The sequence below is a fragment of the Labrus bergylta genome, chromosome 23 (genome assembly GCF_963930695.1).
Source record: "Labrus bergylta chromosome 23, fLabBer1.1, whole genome shotgun sequence".
NCBI classification, from domain to species: domain Eukaryota; kingdom Metazoa; phylum Chordata; class Actinopteri; order Labriformes; family Labridae; genus Labrus; species Labrus bergylta.
In genome coordinates this window covers 21,462,258-21,489,486 of record NC_089217.1, presented here as the reverse complement: position 1 = coordinate 21,489,486, position 27,229 = coordinate 21,462,258, and the positions used below count along the sequence as shown (strand labels likewise).

The 27,229-nt window shown below is 39.2% G+C and overlaps 1 protein-coding gene across 2 annotated transcripts; it reads left to right on the top strand.

Annotated features, from left to right (window-relative positions):
• The first annotated feature begins 2,039 nt into the window (after positions 1-2,039).
• On the top strand, positions 2,040-21,340 carry zgc:113263 (uncharacterized protein LOC503753 homolog). Of its 2 annotated transcripts, none has more exons than XM_020638800.3 (24): positions 2,040-2,322; positions 3,505-3,707; positions 5,832-5,936; positions 6,270-6,365; positions 8,166-8,276; positions 9,489-9,612; positions 9,721-10,147; positions 10,296-10,363; positions 10,447-10,693; positions 10,800-10,972; positions 11,393-11,615; positions 11,717-11,868; positions 13,019-13,110; positions 13,334-13,491; positions 13,597-13,742; positions 15,498-15,750; positions 15,840-15,955; positions 16,044-16,281; positions 16,768-16,904; positions 17,003-17,252; positions 17,691-17,821; positions 18,533-18,776; positions 18,896-19,002; positions 20,603-21,340. In XM_020638800.3, the coding sequence occupies exons 1-24, from the start codon at positions 2,283-2,285 to the stop codon at positions 20,608-20,610; spliced, it is 3,849 nt and encodes a 1,282-aa protein (XP_020494456.1). In that variant the 5' UTR covers positions 2,040-2,282; the 3' UTR covers positions 20,611-21,340. The 2 variants fall into 2 exon arrangements, with proteins under 2 accessions (XP_020494456.1, XP_065807484.1); XM_065951412.1 differs by lacking the exon at positions 2,040-2,322 and adding an exon at positions 2,432-2,448.
• Positions 21,341-27,229: the final 5,889 nt, after the last annotated feature.

Genomic DNA, 27,229 nt, shown 5'->3' with positions numbered 1-27,229 from the left:
ATCAATATGCTGATCTGATATCAGATCATTCACTAAAAGAGATTTGGATGCTAAGAACCTAATGTTCAAAAGTCCGCAGTGTATATTCTGATTTTTTAGCAAAATCGTATTTGTAGTTTTGATTCTAATGAGATTTTGACGATTTACGCCGTTTGGATGACTTATAAAAACGGGTCTGGGCCGGGGGACAGACACAGTACCTATAGTATAACTACAGTTCGATTCAGAATTACAGCTATAGTGACTGGGAGACAGATCTAAGGGAGGCGCAGAGAAGCGTGTAAGACTGCAGCTCTGCCTCCTGGTCTGAACTCTGTCTTGTTGTCAATATAATGGGATAGTAGCTCAAAATATTGAGATAGTATCTCAATATATTGAGATACTATCTCAATATATTGAGTCCACAAAGCACGCTGTTATCATAAGCTTTACATATTACACACAACCTACAGTAGCAAAGCTTACCTTGTTATTTAACACCTTCATCCTAGAGGACAGACAGATTGTACTTCAGAATGGGGGTCACTGGGAAGGTGTTTAGAAAGACGGGCAGTGTTTGATTTAGTTCTACTCAAAAGTTAACCTCAGAAGCTAAAAGTGAACTTGATTTGTAACAAACATATTGAGTGAAGCATGAGGATTAAGATTGGCAAATTTGAACAAATATGTGTAACTTTTTATTTATTTATTAGATGAAAGTCAATCAGAGAAACCTATACATCAAATACATTCAAATACCTACACAGGCATGCTCAAATGGTAGAGATTTCCCTGTGAATAACTCTGGGATACAAGGATAAAGACTGGAAATAATGTGACTGTACAACAATTATCACTATTAAATATAAGAAATACAAACCTAACAATCAATAAGAGGAGTCTGCTAATTTGGAGGATACAAATTAAAATTAGTAAATAAAGTTGCCTAATTATATTTGCTATATTTTGATTTGGTTTTCAATAGAGGTTAAATCTGTTGTTTTGAATTGTAAAAGGGGATAATTTGTCAAGCCTTTTCAGTTTGTGTAAATAATATTTTGCTCAATCATACATATAAATACATACATCAAATAAATTAAGCATAGTTCATCACTGAGAAGTTAGACTTGTAAAAGATTGTGTAAATCACCAGTTTTTCTCAGTTTTATCTCTTTTCCAACATATTTCGAAAAGGTGTTTCTCGAAATCAAACAAAAGGCTGTGTGATATGAAAGCGAGAATTAAATCTATTGATTACATAACTGGAAATGTTTATAAATATTCAGAGAATAGTATCTATGTACAATTCTGAATAGAAATGCTTTGATCTGTTGGAAATTTTACAAGAATGAGGCAAGTGTGATAAAGTATTCCGTGGATTGTGATTTAAATAGGGAGTAGTGATATGTTTAAAAAAATTAAATTATAACTTTCTAGAAAGGCTTCCCTAACACATTCTTCTTTCTCGGTTGTTTAATAGTTGTTCTTCTTTTTGTGGTTATTGGCGGTTGTCAAACAACTTTGTAGAGCATTACCGCCCCCTTCTGGATGGAGTGGTCCTTCATGGATTTAAATGTTTCTACATTCTTGAGTTAAGTCCGGTCTTATCCCACATGCCCTGAGTTCAGTTTTAACATTGACTCGATCATGATATGTTTCTTTTTATTTTGTTAGTGAACATCCGGTGTTGCTGGTAACATGATGTATTATCCTAACCAACAAGGGGCGCTACTGTTTGTTTTCTTTGAGTGAGCCCGTCGAGTACAACCTCAACTTCCTTCTGAATTTAGCGGCAAACTTCAAATAAAGGGAACTCAACTGCATGCGACCAAGAAATAGTAATAAGAAAAGCATAAATCTTCAGTATTTGAAATATAATACTTGTAAAACACTTCGTGAAAAGCCAGGTAATGACACAAAGCTGTATCGATCATGTTTATCCTCTTTAAAACATTAGGGTACTTCTATTACTACAGCATCAAATGGCGCCATCTAGTGTTGAAAACCCTTAACTGCTTGCCTGATCCGGTCTTCATCAGCCAACCAGGGAAGAGGGTTTGCCGTGATCTGGACTGAGGCGGATGAGACCAGAAACCTTTGTTCCGTCTTCCCTCTGAAAAACGGTTTGCAGAAACCAGAGCCGTCCAATGCCTCCTACCGAGCCGTGCTCACGATTCATGCATGAGAATGTTTTATTAATTAAAAATTAGATCAAATCATTCATTAGGCTTCCTCTGTTTTTATCACTCATCGCTACTAGCCGACGGGGACATCTGGACGTTTTTTTCCCTGTTAGCTACTAAATGGAAATAAACCACAGGACTGAAAGTGGAAGCAGCCGAGGTGCGTGAACTCTAATGACATATATCACGATATCAGTAAAAATCTATAGTGACCTGAACGGAAATACCTGCTTTTATTCTTAATGATATTCCGGTTGTGTGTCTTTAAGGACCAACTGGATCCAGAGTGAGTGCTACGTCTGGGATTTGCTAGTAAAGCTTATTTTATTATTGATCAGATCTTTATTATACAGTGTGAATATATATATATATATATATATATATATATATATGGTGCATTTGATCCCTGTACCTTCACACAGCATACTGTGAGTCTATAAAGAAACTCAATAGGCTCCTGCAGCATTCAACAAGATGTGTGAGTTTGTCTGAAGGTTGATGGATGCTGTTGTTGTCAGGGCACCAGAGAGCTGCACTGTCATGTCATTATATCAGCCGGCACTTTGCCACCACAAATCATGCTGTTGGTTCAGACTGTAGCATTAAGGAAGCTGTTACTGTGTGGCATCTTTGTCCAAACTTAAGATCAGTCAGCATACAAACTCCATCATCATCTATTTTCACAGACAGACACACAAATCCTGAAGACTTTCAAAGACTTATGAGAAGAAAGAAAATTCTGAACTTTTTACCCCAAATCGCGAGACAAAATATAAAGCAAGTAAATTTTTTAAGTTTCTGTGTATTCAGCAAAAATATTCTCATCAAACAACAATCTAGAGAAGCTACCTCATGCGACACATTTTACGAGTGAATTAATATGTTGGTGTGTTTCAGTTTTTACACTGAATAACTATCCTGTCACATTTTGTATGTTTTCTCTTTTATTTGCTCCCTTGCTCGTGCCAGAATAAAATCATCACACATATGCTGACATTACATTTAGATATGACATTGCCAGTTTTCCCAAGATATTCTTGTAACTGGTTATTGACTCCAAATATCTGATACAACCTAAAATAACAAAGAGATAGCTTTAAAAAGTGTGTGACGATCAGTTGATGATTGACACTTGTCATAGGGCTCATCCCCTCAGCTGATTGGACATAAAGATGTGTACATGTGTTTTGTGTACTTTGGGAATAGTGTTACCTATATCAGCTTTATTCTAGTTATTCATTTGAGTTGGTGGGAATGTTAAGTGAACTGCAACTGTGACTCAACTGCATGTTGAGTCACAAAACAAATCCATATAACAAAAGTGAATTGTCTCTCTCCTCAGGTAATGACCTTCCAGTCCACTACTATCGCCTCCTGGCCCCGCCCCTGCAGCTTCTATCAGCTGCAGTGTGGCAGGTCGTGCAGCAGGGACTCGTGGACCACTATGGGATGCTGGAGGAGTTTGTCACCATGGTGACAGAGCTGGTCCCAGAGCTGATGAACTACAGTCAGAGAGCTCAGCTCATCCTGGGACTCAGAGCCAGGGTTGGTAATATTGACTAAATCACACAGATCTGACACACTGATCAAAGACTTTACTTTTTACTTTACTGTTTACTCTTGTTAGAGCATTTATAAACAGTAGATAATGATTAGATGCAAATTTAAGCTACTTCTATTGTCCTTTTAAACACAACAGGCGGCTTTAGGTATCTCAAGTCCACTCACCATTTACAACACTATTTACTTTATTCACAACAATAACCTCAGCCAAACACATCAAGGCAAAAGTTGGAGGTTTGAAAAATCTACAGACTTTGTAGGACTTCTTTTTATTTGGTTGCTTTCATGAAATGATAGACTTGATCGACATGTTATACCCATTTATACAAACCCATGTTATCCCAGCATGAAGTGTCCCTGCATATGTCCCATTGGGTTGAGGTCAGGTCAGTCAGTGGAGGAAGTTGCATGACTTCCAGGGTCTCCTTTTGTCTTTCAGTTCTTCTTTTAAAGGGGGGTCTTTATCCTGTAGAATGAATCAGAATCCACATAGAATCAGAGTGTAGTCATTTCAGTCCAAGTGTTCAGCTCCAGGAGAGGCAGAACATGAACAGACTGGAATATTTGTACCACCAGTGTTCACTATTGGTTTGATACACTGCTGCATCATTCTCCTTAATGTTTTACAGGAATTCCTATAATTCATATTTGCCACAACATTCAACATAGAATCTATATGCTCAACGTCTACCTCCTCCAGACTTATTCAGTCATTTATAAACAAACTGCAATTTCAAGAGATGTACAACACTTTGGATTTTCAAACACAAATGAACTTTTTAACATCATTCATACTTTTATGCAGCCCAAGTTTAAACCTTCAATCGATTTTCTCTCCTTTAAGGATTTCGTCATGAGTGTGTGTGGGTCAGATTTCAGCAACAGAGTATTGCACGATATTGTTCAAATGTTGAGCAGCTCTAAAACTGTATAAAAGTGGCTGACACAATGACTCCCCTATCAACACAGAGCAGAGATTTGGAGGGGGGAAACAGACATACCCCCTCCCTTTTTACACCACAAATTCAAAATCAACATCAAAGTGTTCTTATCTGTCATACATTATTGATTTTACTTTAACCTTCTAGTTTAGCCTCCACATTTAAAACAATGTGTACACACTGTTACAGCAACTTTTACATCTTTAAGAAAAATTACTTTTCATTTTGTCATTAAGTTTGAAATTCTAATTCTGTTTAACGTGTCACAAGGGTCTTTTTGTGTCCTCTTGAGCTTTGAAGTAGGCCTGGGAGATATGACTAAAAATGTTCATATCAGTCGATATCCATAAATATAACAATAAATGTCAAATCATTATTTCTTTCAAATTGAGAGGCGGATCTTTGCCCCTGAGTCAAAGTTGAAGAAAGCAGATGGTTAATTTAAACATTCTTTATTGATGGAATATGACAAACTGTACTTGAACAGAGGAACATTTCACAAAACGCTGATATGACAGTTTGCTGCTGGACAGTAACACTTACTGGCCCGCTGCTTGATGAGGGGACACAAACACTCGTTTGGGAGCTTTAATCATTTCTTGCTCTTGGTGTGTTCTAACGGGTCATTTTGTTTCAAATGGTGGAAAAGGTTAGTAGTGTTGCCTGTTTTGGCTGGTGCATTTTTTCGGCACAGTTCACAGAGCAGGCTGATCTGTTTTAGTTAAGGTTTGCCTTTTTTATATAAAAAAAAATATATATGTATATATATATATACATATATATATGTATCTGTATATATATATTTACATATTTCTATTGAGAAAAGTTACATGGCCATAATCATCTTCATGGTTTTATCACCCAGGCCTTCTTTGAAGATTGGAGTATTTTGTTCTATATTTCGCTCATTAAGTTTCTATGATGAAGTTGCGTTCTTTTGTCAGTGTGATCTTAGCTTGATGCAAAGTGTTTTACAGTTTGATGCCCCTTACAAACATTTAGTTTCGTCATTATTTGACGAACTGAAAACGCCTCTCCCCTCAGAATAACAATTTGATGTTTGACACTTCCTCTTAGCTCTGAAAAAAATGCTTAAAAGTGAAACGACGACTAACTCTTTTAAGTGTGCATTTTATGGTTTTATTCTGTGTGTGTGTTCATTTAGCTTGTTCTGGAGATGTGTCGAGGCGAGCACCCAGCTGACATGCAGACCATTCAGCCACATCTGGACAGAATTAAAGCTCCTGTCAGCTCTGCCAAAGATCACCATGTAAGCAAACAATCACTAGAGAATAAACACAGACTACTGTACAATTTGTACTTAACACAGATCTATATTAAAAAGGAAATAATCTTCAGAAAAGGTAAAGGGGTAATAATGGATTTGAAGTGTCTAAAAATGTAAATTCTGGTTGGTGTTTTTTGTTTTGGATTTTGAAAATTCCAAAAAAATCAGAGAATCGAAAAAGACCAAGTACTTTGAGTTTTCTGTTGTATCACTACACTGATTTACACAAGTCTTCACTGTGTGTGTGTGTGTGTGTGTGTGTGTGTGTGTGTGTGTGCGTGTGTGCGTGCGTGCGTGCGTGCGTGCGTGTAACAGGTGACCATCAACCAGGTGGAGGAATCTGAGGTGAACTTTGTGGAGTTGGTGCATTCATTACTGGAGGATCCCTCTGAGAGAAAGTATTTTTTCCAGGTGAGAAGGCCACCTCTCCCTCTTGTGTTTCTTGTGCCTCTGCACACCATGCAGAATATTTCAAAATATGTTGGAGACAAAATAATAATAATTCTGGGAAATTTTAGCTTCAAAAATCTTCTTTTAAAAAAATCCCAGGAAGGGGCGCTGGTGGCGCAGTGGTTAGTGTGCGTCACCCCATGTGTGGAGGCTGTGGTCCTCCAAGCGGGCGGCCCAGGTTCAAATCCCACCCGTGGCTCCTTTCCCGCTTTTCATTCCCTACTCTCTCTGTTTGATGTCCGACTCTATCCACTGTCCTGTCTCTCCATTAAAGGCACAAAAAAAGGAATCCCCCCCCCCAAAAAAAAGAATCCCAGGAACAGCATTAGTCTTTAAAGTCTTTATTATGATGAGGCAAACAAGCTTTGGGAAATGATTGCTTCAGTAAAAACTAAAAGGAATTTTTTATATTTTTTTTCTAGTGAAGGTCTTTTCAAACTGACCCATTTTTTTTCACATGCTTTTCTTGGATCCGTTTACCCATAAAAAACACGATCTTTATTATGCTCGTATCTCCACATTGCATGTAAATTTATCTGAAATGAGCGTGATCTAGAAACACAGTTAAGCAGTGAGTACAGTATGTTATTCTTCTTTTCTCTAGTCCCTCAATTAAACAACTTTTATACATGAGGGGAGGAGTCAGACGGCCGTCCAGGCGATGTAAACAAAGTGAAGATAGGACTCTGAAAACTCTGAAAACATCACAGACAGTGGGACTCGGGTGTTACACCCATTGTATCATGACTCAGAGTTATTTTCAGAGGATATACCTGATTTCTATTACATTTAAGTGTTAAAAATCACATTTAAAGCCTTTAAAGAGAAGTCCACCAACAGCTGGAAGTATGTTTGAGGTAGACACTACAGACACACAGACATACACAGGGAAAGGATGTGAAAAAAACACAGAAAATTTTACCTTTTCCGAATTTCTTTTTCTTTTTTAAATTGCGTCAATTTCAGACAAAAAAAATGGACTCAGTGTGCAAAGGCCTTGACTAAAAGGTAAATAACTTAAAATGAAGTCATTGTATTTTAAACAAAGATTTTGATCACATTAAAAAAGAAAGAGACAACACAGACGCAGAGAGACTGGACAGCAGAGGCTATCTGCTGGATGTCCAGGCTGTTAGGAGTGTGTCCAGGGGGCTCCAGAGGCTTTAACAGTCACTTGTGAAAATGTCAAGTGTTCTCGTGCACTTGAAGGAAGCTTTGATGCTCCTGAATGAATACCTGGTTTTGTTTTGTATCTGCTCTCTGTGTCTTTGATCTCAACAGCCCCAGAGAAACAGACCTCTTTATGGGTTTCATGGGGAGACACTCACACACTGTAGCATGAGACTGAGGTACAAGGTGTCTTCAACACACACACATGAACTACTCTGACTTACACAATTAACCAACAACCAAAAACAGCATCTGTAGGAGGTACGAGCTGTTTATGCTGCACAGACATGATCTGACAACCATAAAAACTAAACTCAAAAAGACCTGATAGTCTTTTATGTAGTGTTACATCATGTCAAGGACTCTCAACATGCATTTCAATTATATCTTTTAATCTGCCACAGGGATCTTTTGCTGATCTTAAGTGTTGGAAGCTTTTGTGCCAAAAAATGTTGGAGGCACTAAAGGAGAGCAGCAAGGATAGTCGGGAATCCGAGAATCCCCTCCTCCAAAAGCATGGCGCGGTGGTGAAGTTGTAGCATCAGGACTCCCTCTGTCTCAATCTCTCCCTCTCTTCATTCTGATCTGCAGGAAATCTTCCCCTTGTACTTTGGCCCAAAGTATGACGAGGCCCTCGAAATGCTGGTGTGGGAGTTTATATCACGACTGGAGGAGCTGCTGCCGGTTCCTGACTTCACACAGGTGCCCAGTTTCTCTCAATTCTTAAATACTTTGCAGGGTAGGGGGATTTATGGCACATATACCTCGACGTTTAGGATGCACTTAGGTCTCCCTTTAAGTCTGTGATGAACGCCACCAGCCGAGAAGTTCTGGTCTGCTGATAAAGTTGTTGTAGATGTAGAAAATGATATTGATTATAATAATTATACTCATGGTTAACAATTCGCTTTACTGCGTGCTAAAACCAACTTCCATTGTTAGTCTGAGTACTATTAATATATCTGATAAACACCTTAAAGTAAAATTCAAATAAAGGTTGTTTCTCTTCCCCAGTGCTACTATCGTGCTTATTCTAAAGTCCTTTCATGTTTATATAACAGGTCATGAATGTGTACCTGGGGAGGTCACCATGCCCTTAGAGAGAGGTGCATGCAAACATGGTTATTCACTTCCTTTGATTTCACTTTCAAAGTAAACCAAATGCATCATGATTAAGTGTAGAACATGGACATTGCTGTGACATGGCACACTATATTGTTGCCCCCTGGCTCAGTGAAGGGGCTCATCTGTCTTCACAAAATGACCTCGAGACAGAGCAAGGAAGGTTAACTGGGTACAGGTGCAACACCCCCTCTCCTCTGTTTTATCTCTAACAGGTGGAGGGCTCTACTGCCATAATGAAAGTGTTCTTTAGACTATGAAAGAGCAGCTCCACTCTGAACTCCCTGTGGGTCATTTAGATAAAAACATTAAAAAAATCTCTGCACACCTAAATGTGTGACAACTTAATAATAAGAATAATGCACATAATACACTATACCTGATGAAGGTGGGTATGATTAAATACATTTGTCAACATGAAGAGAGACAGTGTGTGGGAGGCCCTTCTCATTGTCTCATTTGGAAGTCTAAAAATAAACAAATGAAGGACTAACTTCATGATCCCAATGGTGCTGCAGCTGGCACGCACATGAACTCAGGTACAGAAGACCCAGGATGAAGAATAAAAGAGGCATTACATCCTTAGTACCATGGTGCAATCAGCTGATTCAAAAGCTATGAACTTGATGATCACTACATGTGATGCTTTCATGATGTCATGATGTTAGTTTCATGTTTAGTACATGTTCTGTATGGTTGTTGTTTTTTGTTCTTCATGTTTTAATGCGCTTGGAGTTCCCTGCAGAACAATAAAGATTGAATTGAAGTGGATAACACGATCTCCTCTTTCAGTTGGCAGCTTTACTCAGAGATGCTCCATCATTCCTTGATGACTGTTTACAATCCTTTTTCCCGCCGGAGGACATGAAGGCAGTACTCAAACACCACAGAAACCTCGGCCATTTTGAAGAAAAGGGTAATTTGATTGTTTACTCTTAATTGTACAATTGTACAAGTTTTTTCCTTGTCCTTTCATTTATTGAAGCATCCATTTTTGATATCATTTTCTCTTTCTCATTTGTAGATCCTCGATTATTACCCATGGATGACTGCATCCTCTCCTCCCTGTCTCTGCCTCCGGGGACCAAAGCTGCCATAAAGAATACCTCCTGCACACCTGCGTTCAAAGACTCAAACCCTCCAGAGCACCAGGGACGTCTCACTGCTCCCTTCAGCACGAGCAGCCTGGAGAGGGCGAGCAGGACGAGTGAAGGACCTAAGGAGACGAGAGTCCTGGGTTCTCAGGAGAGGAACGCACAGAGCTCATTTAGCACACAGACATGTGATGAAACAATAGACCTCACTGCATCTAATGAGACCGCCCACCCCGACTCTGCAGCTGGTGACAACAGCCAAAGCTTGAGAGGAGGGCGGGTTCTCAGGAAGAGGAAGCTGAGCGGAGGAGTGGACGTTCCAAACAGCAAACAGCCTCCAGAGGGCGCACATTTTTTGTAAGATTACCGCAAATGTTTATTTTTTTCTTCTTCTTCTACAAAGACATGACATTAGGATTTCCATCGATCATCATTTGAAGACTAAGAGAATTTATTTTGATAAATCACTTTGTTTTATTAGTTGTTTTTTCCCCCTCCCTGTCAGAAACTCGTCAGTGGATGATGTGAATTCAGGTGAATCTCCTCTGATCTCCATATGGGGAGAATATACAGGTGTGTACTGTTTTTTGTGTGGCCTCGTTGATACATAAGTCCAAGATCAAAGCCTGTGGATAACTCCTCTTGTGTCATTGTAGACTCTCAGGAAGGCCCCCTCCCAGTTATCACAGACTCTAAAGTCCCCTGGTCAGATGAGGAGACCCTCCACCTCATCGACATCTGGGGGAAAGACTCTGTGCAGCGGGCTCTGAAGGGCTGTCTGAAGAACCGTCACATCTTCACACAGATCGCACACAGGATGTCAGAGAGAGGCTACATGAGGTCGGTGGAGCAGTGTCAGACCAGGATCAAACGTCTGAAGAAAAGCTTCAGACAGAACAACAGGTGAGTCCTCTTTTCTGTTTCATCGCTGCAGTTTGTCAGATCACCTCCATACTCATACCTTGAATGTCACAGCTGTAAATTCTGTTTGTCCCTGATGTGACACCAGAGGGAGCTCCAGGATCGAGTATAAGTTTTACGAGCAGCTGCAGCACGTGCTCGGCTCTTCGGCTCCCTCAGCCGTTCCTGAGGTCACCTATGACGTGGAAGAGGTCGTCGATGAAGAGCAAGACGGAGACCATGACTTACAGTTTGTCGGCCACACAAGCCGACTGGAAATCGGTACAGTGTTACATTTCTCTGATTACCAAATTACCAAGTTTCTCAGTGTCCAAATATCTGTCTCAGACTAGGTGTGAACATGAGTTCTTTGCTCAAGTGGAAATCCAGATCTGTGTGTAAGATTTCTAAATCATTGTTGATGTTTAGTCCCTGTTAGAAATAAAAAGAACCAAAATCAGGGAAAACTGGAACTGGAAAAAACCTGGAAAATCAGAGAAAAAGTAAAATGTCCTGGAAAAGTCCTGGAAAATAATTTCTGGAAAAGAGTGGGAACCCTGCAAAATTCCACCTCAAATTCTTTCGAGCTAAAGTAAAAAGTCTCAATTGAAAATTTGAGGATGTAGAAAGTTGTGATCAAGAAAATAATACAAGTAAAATGATTTTTTGTGATGAACAATCTACTATTGATCTTTCTTTAAGGGACTAGAAGTGTTCCTTGGACAGACTTGGAGACCTTGACCCTCATCAACACGTGGGGTGAAGACAGGATGCAGCATGAGCTGAGAGGGATCCACAGAACTGGACACATTTTCTCCGTTATATCCGACAAGATGGCCGCCCAGGGTTTCTCCCGAACACCAGAGCAGTGCCAAACACGTCTGAAGAGGCTGAGGTCGAGTTTCAGGCAGTGCTACCAAAACAAGTACGTCTGCTCATAGCAGGAGGCAGGAAGAAAAAGAAAAGTGCCGCATTTGTTGTTGATAAAGCTTTTTTTCTTTTTTCTTTTCTCACCTCTCCATCAAGTATGAAGGGACAGGAGCAAATCGAGTGTAAGTTCTATAACGAGCTGGGAAGAATTTTAGTGAAGGATTTCCTCTTAGCGCCACAAGAGGAGGAAACGCCTTCAGGAGAGCCCAAAGACAACGATGTCCCGTCCTCCACCGGACCTGATGCAGGTACATTTTGAAACCCCACAGTGTCAGCTGAACATTAAGTGAGCTCTGTATGTGATGCAAAGAAATACATGCTGTGAGATTCTGTCATTACTCACCTAACGTTTTTTGACTCAGCCAAGTTATTCTGGGAGCCTTTATAAACAAGAGTTAGGCAAAGATTGAGATTACTTTTGTTGAATTAAACGCACAGTATGTCAAATCTGCCACCAGGGGGCGCTCAATCAAAAACAGAAAATGACATTGAGGCTAGCGGGGAATTATGGGAGTTCTCTCTGCTACTCCCTACTAGATTTTAGATTTTAGAGGTATAATAAGGATGAAAAAGGAAAACATTTTATGGTTATTTAATTGGCCTACATTTAGTCAATCATTTTTTTTATTTATATATATATATATATATATATATATATATATATATATATATATATATATATAGGCCTATTTTTTTTACAGAATGTATTTTTATCATGTCATGCGTTTAGTTAAAAGAGTTATGTTAACATTTTCTGAAAGCTGGTCAATCGTGTACACATGGTCTCAGGAAGTTCTATTTTTGTTCGCAGAATAAGAACAAATTCAAGTAAGAATATATTGATGAATCCCAGATTCAGCAGCTACTGCTTCCTTATGCAGCGGTCTTTGACTTAACATCCTTGGCAACGATAAACATTTGGTGTCATGGCAGCTGCAGCGAAGACACGTCCAACCACAAAAAGATTTCTCTGATAACTGTTGGGAATATTAGAGTTACTGAAGTACTCTACAAAAAAAATATATAATATAGGCTTAGTCAATTTTTAATGAATTTAGATAAACCTGAATGTAAACATAGTCATACAATTTACTTTTGCCAGAATTGTATTTTTATTTTATTGTATTTTTATTTTTATTAAACTTATTGATAGTTGCGACTAGCAGTTAGTTTAAAATAAAGATGTTAATAAAACAAGAAAAACAACATGTCGGGAGAAACAGCATGGAATCTTTTGAACCTCTACTTAATCATGAATCCTCAGGGAGGTGCTAAAGGCTCACTAAGCAGTCTGAACTCTCAATGGCTCATGGTTCTCCATTTTCTTGGTCAAACTTCATTTAAACAACTGTCAATGAACCACTGAAAAGTTTTGATTGTCTGTTTGTTCTTCTTCAGAGTCTGCTGTGGGAGTTCAGGAAGACAGGAAGAAAGTCCCCTGGTCGGACAAAGAGACCATCATCTTGCTGGAGTTATGGGGAGACCAGCAGGTACAAGACAGAGCCACACTCCAGCTTCTAACGATTCAGTCAACTAGACAGAAAACATGAACACTTAAAGCACCCACCATTGTTGGATCATCTCTTTACATTCATGTAGAAAGTCATTAATGTCTCCTTCATCATGCCACTGGTGATTACTTTTTTGGACGTTTGCAGGAGAATGATACCGTTTCATTCCGATTGTTAACAGTCAATTATCACCTACATTCAGGTCCAGAAAAGCATGAGACGCTACCCACACAACGGTCACATTTTCACTGAAATATCACAGAAACTCAACGCTAACAGCTACTCCCGCAGCCCCGATCAGTGCCACACCAGGATCAAACGCTTGAAAGCAAACTATCGGCAGTGTCGGGAAAACATGAGGTAGAAAAAGATATATATATATAAATATGGCCTTTCTTACTGTACTGTTGCCTTTTCATGTGTGTTAATTTGTTTGTTTGTAAAACTGCCTTTATCGTTCTGTAGCTCTTCTGGCTCTGACAGAGTGGACTTTAAATTTTACGATCTGCTGGAACAAATCCTGGACAAGCAGCCGTCGACGTCCTCCACTATAATCACGGACTCCATCGAGATATCAGAAGACTCCAACAGTGAATCAGTGACTGAAACAGGTTCAACTTCACCTTCATCTCTCTTTGCCGCACGGCACAATCACAACACGTTGAATACAAAAGGAGTTGACACATGGAATTTCTCAACTGGGATTGGAAAAAACAGGGATTTGTTTGTTCTTTAACAGTTTTGTGCAAAAATTTGGTGATCAGAATCAGAAATACTTTCTCACTCCTGGGGGGATTAGGTCATAATAGTAGCTCTCAAACACAATATAGCAGAAGGAAATATAGAATAAGCAAAAAGAAGTGCCAAAGGGCAGGGTGTCCGAAAAAATGATAAGCATTGTACAAAGACAAGTTTGAAATATGTGAACGATATTTACAAAACTAAAGGTGCAGTGTTGAACAGTGTAGATATAGCACAGACATAAGGCTCAGTAAAGACAGAGTTATCCAGCATGTATTAGACATGATGCTGAGGTACAGATACAGTTCAAGTGAATGGGGCAGTTTGATCATTTGTGCGTCTTACTACTTCAAACAAGCAGTTCAAAGTGTTTTTTTAATGCTTAAACGTTAAACAAGTAGAAACTCTCGAGTCAGCAGATTTACTCAGTAATGTTGTCTAAGTGATGCTGCCACTCATCATGACAAAACATATGAGGCTGAAGCACTCGGAGCTGGAAGTGTCCACTTGATGTAATGCGTCTGTAGCAGCTAGGGGTGCAGAAATGCAAAATGTTCTCTAATCGATTACTCTTCCCATTGTTAAAGCGAGTACTCGAGTAATCGTTTTGTAGTTCTTTTTTTTTCTGTGATTCTTTTCCCCCACGGGAGGCCCCGCCCCCAACTATGACGCGATGCTGACTGTATCTATTGATTAATTTGAATCTTTGGGATTTTAATAATTGTTAGTAAGAGGCCTTTGTATTAACATTCAAATATGACATTTCTTACTTCAACAGACAGCAAACCTCAAATAAAACTTCACACAGATGTGTTATGACCGTTTTTACACTTTATTATAATTAGAGCAGTGAGTGTGGCGAGCGGATGCACGTTGAAGCTGTTTTGACAGCAACATTCTGTTAACAAAGACTACAGTCTGCAGTGTAGAGCACACTTTACTCTGGTAAATGAAGTTACAATAGAACAGGTGAATGATTTAAGTGTCTGTTTCATCTTTCTCCTCTGTGTGTAATGACACACTCGCTCAATCTCGCTCGTCCGTCCGCTATGAGCTCTGTCTCCCTATAAGGTTGTTCCATTTTGTAGTTATTAAAAGAATAATCATCTAAAATTCCAAAATATAGGTTTGCACCCCTAGTAGCAGCTAAGCCTGAAACTTAAAGCCACTGAGGGGCTACATAGACGGGCTAATCTATCCTATTAATTGACACGCTTGCCGGCTTCGCTCCTGAGCGTAAGAATTCAAATATAAGACAGTCCAATATCTTCTTCGTTTAGGAATATTTATTTGTCATTACATCATTGTCTTCATTATTGTCACATGTGAGCTGTTCAAACAATAATCCAGACATTTCCATTTACTTTCACTCCTGTTACCTCGTAGCGTACAGCGGTCCCCGTCTAGCAACACCTGACACCCCAGTGATAGTTCCTACCTATATATATATCACCTTAACCTAAAGGCAACACCTGCTGGAACAATTTGTGTTTGCACTTCCTAAACATGGCTCCTACAGCGTCAATCTTCACATGTAGTCAACATCTCCAACAGTCATGTCATGCTCTCTATTCTCACTCCATACATACAACATGTAGTGACCCGTGCTCTGTTTCTCCTTTAAGATGGAGAAGTCAAAATGTCTACAGACAAACCGGCGCCCAGCTCGTGGTCAGACGGGGAGACTCTGGCGCTGATGGAGATCTGGGGCGTAGAAGACGTTCAGACGGCGCTGAGGGGCTTCGTCCACAACGGACACGTTTACGCTGAGATCTCTGAAAGAATGCAGGAGCTCGGCTTCTTGAAAACCTCGGAGCAGTGCCGATGGAAAGTCAAATCTCTGAGGAACAACTTCAGACACTGCTACGACAGGAAGAAGTGAGATCTGTTTTCATCTGTTTTCATCTGTTTTCATCTGTCTGGAATGAAGCTCATTGTTGATTTTGACATTTCAATATTCTTTCTAGAAGTGGAAGAAGAGTGGATTATAGATTCTACAACCAGCTGGAACAGATCCTGGGACATGAGGCAGTGTCTCTAGATGAGTATGATGAGAGAGATGAGCAGGCAGACCTGGATCCAGGTACACATGACTTCATACATCAAAGGCTTTCCACAACGGGCCGTCCAATCAGAGTGAAATCATTTGTTGTGACTTACATGTTCACCAGAATCCAGTGCAGACGGTGTCACCACAGCATGGACGGAGCAGGAGACGGTCGCTCTGGTGGAGGTGTGGGCTACAGATGATGTGCAGCACAGCCTGAAAACCTGCGTGCGAAACGGGCACATATTCGCCGACATAGCGGAGAGGATGACCGCCACAGGATACCTGAGATCAGCTGAGCAGTGCCAAACTCGGATCAAAAGATTGAAGAAGGCGTACAGGCGCTTCTGCAACAGTCGGAGGTGAATAAAACACAGAAGTTCTTCTTATTTTTAACAATGTGTTTATTGAGTTTTAAACATTTTTCCAAGACACACAATTACAATTAAATAAATTCTAAGGAAAAGATATATATACAGTATATATATACAGTATATATATACACATGCACATATATACACATTTATGAAATAAGGGGGGAAATTAAAATATGATAATACAAAATTTAAAAAATTTAAAAAACTTTAATGACAAAATGTTGCAACATTATTACTGTCCGTATTAAATCAAAATAACCAAATGGAGTACATTGCCATAGATGATTTGTTAATCACAAATATTCTGCCCGAGAACAGTTTCTGCAAAAACGACCACAATTACAGACATCGCCAACTCTTTACCAGCCTAGCTCAAAATATGTGACAGATGAGAAGTTCTTTTTCTTTGAGATCCTTTTTTTTTTTACTAAGAAACATGCTTTACATCTTGATTTGATTGACATGTTTTAGAAGTGGGCGGCCTGTTACTTTTCGATACTTCCACCTTCTTGCTCCGGTGCTCGGTGATGACTCTGTGCTCGCTGGTCGGGACAACACTGCTGCTGACTCAAACTCACAACCCGTGATGGACAAGGATCCTGACATGTGTAGGTTTAGATATAACCTCAGCATATTTGCAAACAGTCTGTTTGTGCAGATACAATCTCAATATGAAAGATTAATAATCTGGTGTTCCTCCACGTAGACGACCAGCCTTCACGAAGTCACCTCCTGTCCGACCTGAGCAGAAAGACGCCCTGGTCAGACCAGGAGACTCGCACCCTGCTGGGGATCTGGGGTGAAGACCCGGTCCAGCTCACCCTGAGGGGCTGCCAGAAGAATCGCCACGTGTTCGAGTACATCTCTGAGAAGATGTGTGAGCGAGGATTTATCCGGACGTCAGAGCAGTGCTACACCCGCATCAAGCGCCTGAAACACGGCTTCCTGCATGAAAAGTCAGTCGTTAGTTCTCCCACTGTTTGTGTATTCTTCTTATGTGATGTCATTGAAAACTGGAGCTGGTTAAATGTCAAAAACACTTGAGATCAGTGGTTCTCAACTGGTCTACCCTCGGGACCCACCACCAACTCCTTCATGAAAAAACGGGACCCGAATTCCAGATATTTTTCAACCTATCAGATTTGTTCAATGGAAAATTGTGCAGTTTGGACCTCAGACGGTACAAAACGTGTGACAGAACAATGAGATGGAACAAAACACAGATGTTGAAAAAGCGCTTTATAGACTTTTTGACACAATATTTTTTCCAGGCTTATATTAGTGACCCACTAAAAATTGCTCAGAGACCCACTTTTGGGTCACGACCCACCAGTTGAGAAACACTGCTCTAGATAACTGCGTCGATAGTAACTTTCTGTCTCCTTTGAATCCAGGGAAGAATTTAAATTCTTCAGTGAAATGGATGAAATCTTCAGGAGTGAGCCACAAGCAGACAGCCAACTCGCTGACACGTCGATCCCAGACGAGCCGGACGACTACCAAGTCGTTTCTAGTCAAAAGACAGGTGAAACTTAAAGAATATGTACATGTGTTTTTCATCGTGTACATCACAAAGTGATTAAGGTTCTGGCTTTGATTTATTATGGGATTTATGTGTAAACATGTAACAAGATCAGTTCTATCTGTATTTGTTAAAAGCTACCTGTTTAGCTTTTCTCATCGTTATCAGAATCAGATTTATTGTCCAGGTATTCTTACACACAAAAGGAATTTAACTTTGGTGAACTGTGCTCTCTTATGTACAGGTACAACATTAAATATCAACAATAAACACAATAAGAAAAGACTAATATTTACATGATTAAATATGAAACAGAGCAGTGGTGAACAGTGCAAAAGATGCTGAAGTAACATGCAGTTATGTGACAGACGGGTCAATTAAGATGTCAATTACAGTATTTACATAAATAAGTATGCGTGTATTGATCATTTAAATTAAATAATATATATATATATATATATATATATATATATATATATACACACACACACACACACACACACACACACACACACACATACATATATGTGTAGTTACAGTGACGGTTGGTTTAGAGTCATTTCACCGCGACAGGTCTGACACTCTGTGACTGTTTAGCATTCATCAGAGTGACAGTCTGGGGAAGAAACTGTTCTTATGATAGCTTGTTTGTTATTATGATAAAAGTGGTTGTTTTTTTATTTGAAGTCTTCCTATCTGTAACTTTCCTTATAGGTATACAGTGGATGGCTGAAAGCTCGAAGCTGCCCTGGAGCGACGAGGAGACAGAGGCCCTTCTGGACGTCTGGGGGAGCGAGGAGATCCAGGAGAACTTGAAGGGCTGCACCAAGAACAAACATATCTTCATCCAGATCTCTGAGGTCATGACCAGCCAGGGCTACATGCGCACTCCTGAACAGTGTCAGAGCAGGATCAAGAGGCTGAGGGCCAATTTCAGACAATTCCTTGAAGGCAGAAAGTAAGTCCAGCTGACATGACCCGGGCAGCATACAGCAGTTTTCATCATGCTGCACATTTTCTTATCAGGCATTATCTCCCTCTTCATTTGGTCTCTGTACTTCTGTTTCCTGTTTCCAGAGGGGACAAACAGGAATGCAAATTCTTTGACCAGATGGTGCAGATCTTTGGTAGCAAGTATGTCACAACCAATGACGGGCTGATCGACGACACAGCAGATGTTATAGGTAAGAAGTGACATCATCTTAAAGTGTGACAGATTGACCTTGTTGTTCCTGTTAAGACTGACTATGTCAGTACAAGGGATTATCTCATTTCAAATACAAGAAGAGTTTTGATATATACAGTTAGAAAACAGAATGAAGAGGAGGTTACTGTAGTTCACTTTTATGTCATCTCTGTAAAACAGGAAGGTGATGGGAAGCCTATTTTGATTGGCTGAGCATAAATGCTGGAAAAAGAGGAAGCAACTCCTCGAAAACTTACTGAAGTTTCATCATGATTCAAAATTCCATTTATTGGCCACAATACAAACCTGAGAAAAATGCATCTTTCCTCAAATCAGGCACATTTAATATTTGTCTTTTTTAATCCGTATTTAAAAAAATACGTTTCATTTATCCATTATTTTAGCAGGGAGGAGCCACTGAGACCGAGGTCTCTTTCCAGGGGGGCCCTGCAGCAATACAACAATAACAAAGAAATGTAAACATATAAACAGTGAAAAATAATGACACTGAAACACATGTTCAGACTTGCAAACCATTTAAATTGCAATGATTTAAAACAGCTGCAATTTCCTTCCCTCTGTAGTTCAGACTCTTTCAAAAGGCAGTATGAAACAAGAGAGGGCAGCTTAGCTGTACTGGGACAGTTATTCGACATAATGGGTGCAGCCACACTATAAACTATCTTTCCTCATTCAGTCCTAAACCTTCTGGTTGAATGTCTTGAAATGTGTGTCGACAGGAGATCAGGTAAGGACAGAGTTTACCTGTGAGTGCACTGTAAATATTTTTAAAACAAAATACTCTGTTACTTCTTTGTTGACACAATGATGCATTTGAAATCTGTCGCCTATGATATAAGGCATGTAAAGTTTTTAAGACACAAGCAGATGCATGTGTGCAGAGTGTTTCTCAGTATAGCCTGGACAATCTTTTTTCTGTTATGCACTGTTAGGCAGGATTTGTTCCTATGAGGAAAACCAGTTTGAGGCCTTATTTTTCCAGTTAAACATGAAATATGTGACCTATAAAACTAATCCTGATCCAGCCAGATACTTCAGTATTTAAACTGTTGGACACACTCAATGTTTACATTGTCTACTGTGGACAATGTAGCATTAAATGTTTCGATGTTCTGTCTTGAGAAAATCATACATTTATTTTTTTGGGGGTTCAGCATCGATTAAAGATGAACAAGATCCTGCTGGAGAGAGTAAAAAGAGTAACAATAGAAACAAAGTTTCATACTTAGTGTTTTAAAATGTGGTTTTCATTTGGCTTAAAACCAGAGATATCCATAGACTGCATCAAATATTGATGAGGCCAGTTTAGCGTTTACACTTCATAATGGAAACACCAAATGTTGCCACAGTGATGGTTGTATAGTCTCAGTCTCTCTTTCTAAACCAGGCTAACAGGCGTCTTACTCAACATTTTGTTGTCATATTTAGTTTACAGTGGTATAAGTCTTTTTATCTATATTTCTTTACATTTGTATCTGTAGACTGATAATTTTTTATATGTATTATTACTGCAAATATAATCTTAGTAGTAACTAGAAATCACAATTGAATTGTTTTAATGTTCTTTGTGTGACTAGAGACCTGAACCAGAGGAGCCAGCAGCTGACCACAGAGACATCCAGAAACAAAGATGAAACAAGATTAACCAAACGAGTACACTTGTGCTCAAATGGTTAAATAAAGACTGTGGTGTGCAGCAGTTTACAGCCGAGGGCCTGAAGAGGCTCACCATAGTCTTACCTCTGTTTAATGTAGACTTTAAATACTTTTACTTTCTTCATAGACACAGGCTAAAGGTGTGCGTGTGTGCGCGTGCGTGTGCGCGCGTGTGCGTGTGTGTGTGTGTGTGTGTGTGTGTGTGTGCGTGTGTGTTTTCATCCCTCCACCAGAGTGTCTTTGTTATTTATAAATGATAGAGCCATGACATCAGGTAGCTCAGGGCTTGAGGGATTAAAATGAAATCTCAAAAAGGAGGAAGCGCTCCTCAAGTACAACACAACGTTTCTACTTGTATTTTATTATTTTATACTTAGACTTAAAGTGAGGAGGGTTTGAAGCACAAGCAAAAACAAACTCACACAAGGCCTCTGTTGTGCTAACCACACCGTTCAGATTCTCTACACTGGTTTGTCATGTTTATATCTCAGTGTTAGAAGGTTCAACTTTGACTCTCTGTATGAGTTGATCTTGAATATTATTTATTTAAATTATTATTTATTGTCTATTTAATTTTTGCAATTTACTTGAAATATGTTACACTTCAATCTTTATTAAAGCACATTCTTTTGCGCACCCATTAAATCACCTTCAAATGATTCATTTAGGAGTCTTTATTTCACAAAACAACCACATTCAAAACAAATGTGTGATTATTCTTATATTACAAATAAAATCACAACTTAAAGCTTGACCAAGATATTACAGGTAAGACAATGACCTTAAAGTATATATCATAGGTCTTCCATCAATGCTTTTACACTGGTTTAGTAAGACATTGCTAAAAGATGTGTTCACACATACTGTATTTAACTAGCCCGCTTACTTCCTGTGTCACCCCCACACACACTCTGGACTCTGCAGGATTTACAGCTGCTTACATTTCTTACAGTCAGCCAGAGCTTCCTGCTGTGTTTCTGTTGGATGATGAGAAATGTCTTCTAAACAATCTAAGGTTTCCCGTCATCAGTTTGACCTCATTCTGTTGAACAGGCCTCGATCACATTTTTGGTCGACACTGTTGTAAAACATCGAGGCGGAGCCGAGCGGGAACACTGGGCGCTGATCTGGTTTTCATCATATTAAGGACGGCAGTGTGTCGGACTGAAAAATAAAAACTGTCAGATGAATTTGCGTATAATTTTGTAAAGCTATTCATGAACCCAGGCGGATGACTTTGGCAATCTTGTTAATTCTTCTTTTCTTTTATAATTAGAAAAACAATTTAATCTTAGAAGGTCACAAAACAAGAAAATGTCTAAAGTTAGCTTGTGAAATGCTAGCAGCGCTAATGCACGCTAGCTCGCACTAAAAAGGAAGTATGGCTCTTCAGTCGATATTAGTCTTGCAGTTATTTGTTGAGAACAATTCTGTTCAACGAATAGAACACAAGTTTTGAATTTTACAGACTGGGTCACCGATATTATGCCATAGCATAATCAACATGAACGTACAAAGGCGTACTGACGGCTAAGCTTCAATGCGGCGCTGGTGCAGAATCACACACTTAAAAAATCTGCAATGACATTGACCACCCTAACATGCTGATGTCTCAAAGGTAATATTTACCATGATCAGACATCTTGGTTGAGCGTGTTAGCATGCTAACAAATCCAAAAACAAAGCATAGATGAGGCTGATTGGTTTACAGCTATTTGGCCATACACCAGATTAGAGGGTCAAATACGACACCTTTTTTACAATTTATCCTTCAGTGACCATTTACTTTTGGACTAAACATATAAAAGAAGAAACAGACATATCTGTTTCTTCTTTTATATGTTTAGTCCAAACTAAATGGCTCACTTCAAAGACATGAGGACCATCTGACCAAAGACCTTCTCTGGTGGGTTTGTCAGAATCCACTAGCACAGCTCCCTCTGGTAAAAGTGGTGAACCTTCATCTATCAGGATTGTGTAGAATTTCTCAGGGTGTTTTTGAATTATACACAAGCACTGGACTAGGTGTAGGACAGGAGGGGGGTCCAGTTCTTCCTGTAGCTTCCTGAGCGCCGACAGAGGAATCCTTCCCACTGGGTTGTCTTTCTAGTCCTTCGCCTCTTTTTCCTCTTTCTCCACATTTGTAGCATCTTCCACGTCCAAGGCTACATCATTTTCCACACTGCTTCTCTCTTCTGCTTCCCCGTTGTGTTCCATTCCTCCCTCTGTTTGATTGTTATTGTTTGTCCTGATGAAAACAACTGTAAACATTTCCTCTCCTCCTTGTAGTTTGTAAATCCAAAAGCTGAGATAGTCGCAACAGTCTTCAATAAAAACCTTAAAACATAAAAAAAAACATGTTTGCTTTGTGTTGGATGGTTTATTAACAGTTAGCATTATAGTCATCATGTTCTCATATCAGGGAACTTACCACATAACAACAATATCCAAAGCAGCCCAGGAAACACAGCCCGTAGAGGAGACTAGGTACAGCAGCACAGGTCATCTGGACATTTAAAAAGAAACATTTCAGGGCACTACATGAAAAAAACATGTTCACTTTATACAACAGGTGGACCTAGCTATAGCCATTGCTTTGTGGTCTTCATCTTTGGAACCTCACATTTTGCATCAATGTGCTTCAACGAGGACTTAAAACTAGCAGAACACAAACCCAATAGGAGAATGTTTGCTGAGGCCATAAGTTACGTTACAAGCTGGATCAATTTCTCAAAGACTTCTTTCAAACTATGCAGCCCATGGAGTTGGCACGTGCTGGTCGATAGACGGACTAAAGAAATAAAAAAATGTTGGCATTGGTCTCACTTTTCAGACACTATGAGAAATGTCCGCATCTAAAGTCTGTGAGCAAAATCACAAAATCACAGCTGCATTTGATTTCACCATCACTGTAACTAAATGTATTCAATCAAAGTCAAATGTTCTTTTAGTGACTCAAGTATACTTACCCAAAACATCAGGATGATCCAAGTAATGCTGCGTTTTTTTGCAGTGGATAAGACTATGGAAAGACATGGCTACACACACACACACACACACACACACACACACACACACACACACAAAGAATGTGTGAAACATGAATGGTGTGTTTTGCTATTTAAAACCACTGAAAACTTTTTGAAGACACTTTTATAATTTAGTATGCCGTACAACTTGTCAATGTTTTTCCCTGTCTCACTTTAAACTGGTAAAAGTTTGTTTTTGAAATGTCATAAGAAAAGCGTTAAATAACTCTATATGTTTCGGATCACAGAATATGATGACTTCTGCATAAAGTTTAAGGGTGCATTCTACCTTTTCATAAACCAGGCTGTCTCCAACTCCAACCTGAAACAGTAAACATTGTTTTTGTTCCTCACAATGTAAAATAGACAACATGTTGTGAAATAATTTAACAAATGTCTGTCTGTTATGGACTCACACATCCCGTGCTGTTGTCGCCTCCTTCACACAAGCAGGAGTCTGGGATGGATGGTTTCCAGTCTTGGTAGCCTTGGAGTCCACAACACTTCAACTGGAGCCAGCGCACACACACAGGTTTTTCAGAGGTACTAAGAAATGTCCCCAACTTGTGTATAAATATCATAAAACTGCCAAAATATGACATATCAGTAGTTAAGGACTGTATTTAAAGCGCTTTACTTTTCCTGCTTTTGTTTCTTTCTTTTGTTTTGTAGCTTGGTGGTAGCAAAAAGTTGTGAAGGAAAATTTGACATTTGGGTGAAAATGCAAACTTTTTCACGGTTACATATTTGAAAATCATAAAGAACAACATTAGGATTTATTTAGTGTGATGTTTGGCTAGAGTAAGTCCAACTCTCTAGACTCTGTTTGTCCTGTTTGGTGAGCAGGCAACAAGTCGACTGTGGGTCTCTGACCTAGCTGCTGCAAACGATGTGATGTGACAGTAAACTTAGGTTGTTAGCTGGCACATGTAAACTTGTTCTAAATCTCCTAAAGCTGTGTGGAGCTGAATATTCAAGTATTCTGTCTGTCAGTGCAGGAACAATCTCAGTTAAGGTCATGACAGCACTCTCATTCCCCTTAATGTTGTCACACAAAAGATTGTTTTTCTAAGAGTTCATACCTCAGCCTGCCAGTGATACACATTGATGAGTTCATGGCAGGATGTGTCTGTCGACCCGTTTTGTGGGTTGCTTTGTATATTTCTCAGAGGAATTAATTTCATGTAGCGGTTCTCCAACTCTTCTATCTCCTAAAGGCAAAAAGAAAGAACAACACATGCAATGATGTTCCTGCTGCACATGGACGATTAGTGAGCAGCTGCTAATATTTCTGAAAACATGGAGTTGAGTGTGACGAAAGGATAAATAAACTTTAGGTCCAATTGGATTTTTAAAAAGGTTTATTTTGGGCCTTTATTGGAGGGATAGGACAGAGTCAGAAGTTGGGGATAGAGTTGGTGCATGATGCAGGAGAGGAGCCATGGATTCTAACCTGGTCCTCCCGCTTGGAGAACTAGGGCCTCTGTGACCTCTGTGCTAAATCATGATGTGTGTGTTCAGATATACATAAGCAGGCATTTTTCAAACCTGAGCTTCTTCCTTCCGTGATATCATAAAAGTTGGGATCATAACCACAAACAGGACAGTGGTTGTAGCCACAATCTAAGGAGAGACAGAACACACAAAACAAACAGCATTACTGTGATGTAACATCATATGTCTCATTTGCAAAAACTGATAAGAGCTATTCAGAAAAATAGTTCTGGTGCAAAAACCCAATACAGTCTATATGGAACTCAGTCAGAGCCACACAACTTCAATTTGAGTGATATTACCCGAAATAAACAATAAATAATATGTTTTCTGACATTTTATAAAACGGAGTAATATGCTTCTGCAAATGAGCTCTTCAATATATATCACAAAAATATTCACATACCACCGTTGCACAGAAGCCGTTCTTTCTCCAGATTTCGAGCTCAGATTTGGAGACTGAGCCCGGCCCATATGTACACCAGTCTGGCTTCACTTGTCAGCCTTGATGCAACAAAAGTCTACAAGGAAGAAAAGAAACAATCATATCAGCATGAACAAACACAGCACTGAAGGGACTGAAGCTGGAAATTAAATTACAATCAGTATTGAAAACTGAATTAAAATCATCTATTATGTTCTTTGATCAGTAAAATACAAATCTTTCATTCACTGTTGTGCAGATGATACAAGCTCTTATTTTTACTGCTCAATTATAATCCATCCATCCATTATCTATACCGCTTTTCCCGTTAGCGGTCGCAGCTCACAGCCCATCCCAGCTCTCATTGGGATCATTGGGAGAGGCAGGGAACGCCTTGGACTGTTGACCAGTCAATCATAGGGCTGACATGATGTATTTTAAATAGAATTAATGTTTTATATAGCTTTCATTATCCTCGTGATTGGCCTTCAGACATCATGTGAGTCGATCTCATTTGACATGTATCCTATATCACTCTCTAGGTTGTTACTAAGATCAGAGAGTTTTTATATTCTCTTTTAGCACAAAATATATCATGACATTTGTTATCATAAAAAACAACAATAGAAACTTTAAAAGCCGTTTGTCTTTAAAGGTATGTGCCTTTCAGAGTAGATGTTCAGTAGTCTCTCAAACCAAAGCAAGCACTTTCCCTCGGGGCACCGCCTGCTATAAAATGTTGCATATTAAACCTTTATTTATGGTATTATCTGTTGCTAATAGGAAAAAAAAAAAAGCATGAGTCGTGTGAAGTTCTTTTTACCTTGTTGTCGATGTCCCAACATTCAAAGTTTTGGCTGTCCAAAATACTTCCTGTTGCTGTCAAGATGAGCAACAATAAACTCCAGACCTGAAAAAATGGAAAGCTTTAATTTACTTTTCTTTTATTTGTGTATGTATTTCTCTCTTCTACTGTTTTTATTTTTATTTTTTCTTTCCTCTTCTCTCTCCTTTTTTCGTGTGTGACTGTGATTATTTCTGTGTACTATTTTTGAAAACTCAATAAAAATATTCTTTAAAAAAAAATCAGCAGACTGAGGAAGAAGAGACGTCCGCACACTTGCTCAAATACTAAAACTGAATTTTAACTTTTTGTGGCATTTCAACAAATAAGTTGAGCAAGCGTCTCTTCTTCCTCAAGTCACCACTCATAGACAGTTATTATTATATAATATCATAGAGTTCATTTAATTCCATAAACAGATAGAATCTCCTCACAGGAGCTTCAAAGGCTAAATATGTAACATGTTAGTCTCCATAAGGTACATTTCACAAGCCAACGTCTTGATATCCATGTCTGTTTCTGAGATCACAGATATTCCATATGTTGTTTCTTACTGTGATTTTGCTCTCACATGTCACTTCCTGATTAAAGCTTGTCCTAGCATGAAGTGGATCTTTGATGTCTGTGGCACTGATATGACTATTAGCTTGTTGATGATTATCGTAGCACCACTTTTCAAATCACTTAGAGTTGGTTTATTATCCCTGTAAGCGTTATGTATGAGTGGCCAATTAATGTGTCTGGATTGGCACTACCT

Coding starts and splice junctions, on each gene's coding strand:
- zgc:113263 (XM_020638800.3), top strand. CDS start 2,283: ATGGAAATAAACCACAGGACTGAAAGTGGAAGCAGCCGAG. Junction 10,364..10,446: donor CATATGGGGAGAATATACAG/GTGTGTACTGTT, acceptor GTGTCATTGTAG/ACTCTCAGGAAGGCCCCCTC. Junction 10,694..10,799: donor AGCTTCAGACAGAACAACAG/GTGAGTCCTCTT, acceptor ATGTGACACCAG/AGGGAGCTCCAGGATCGAGT.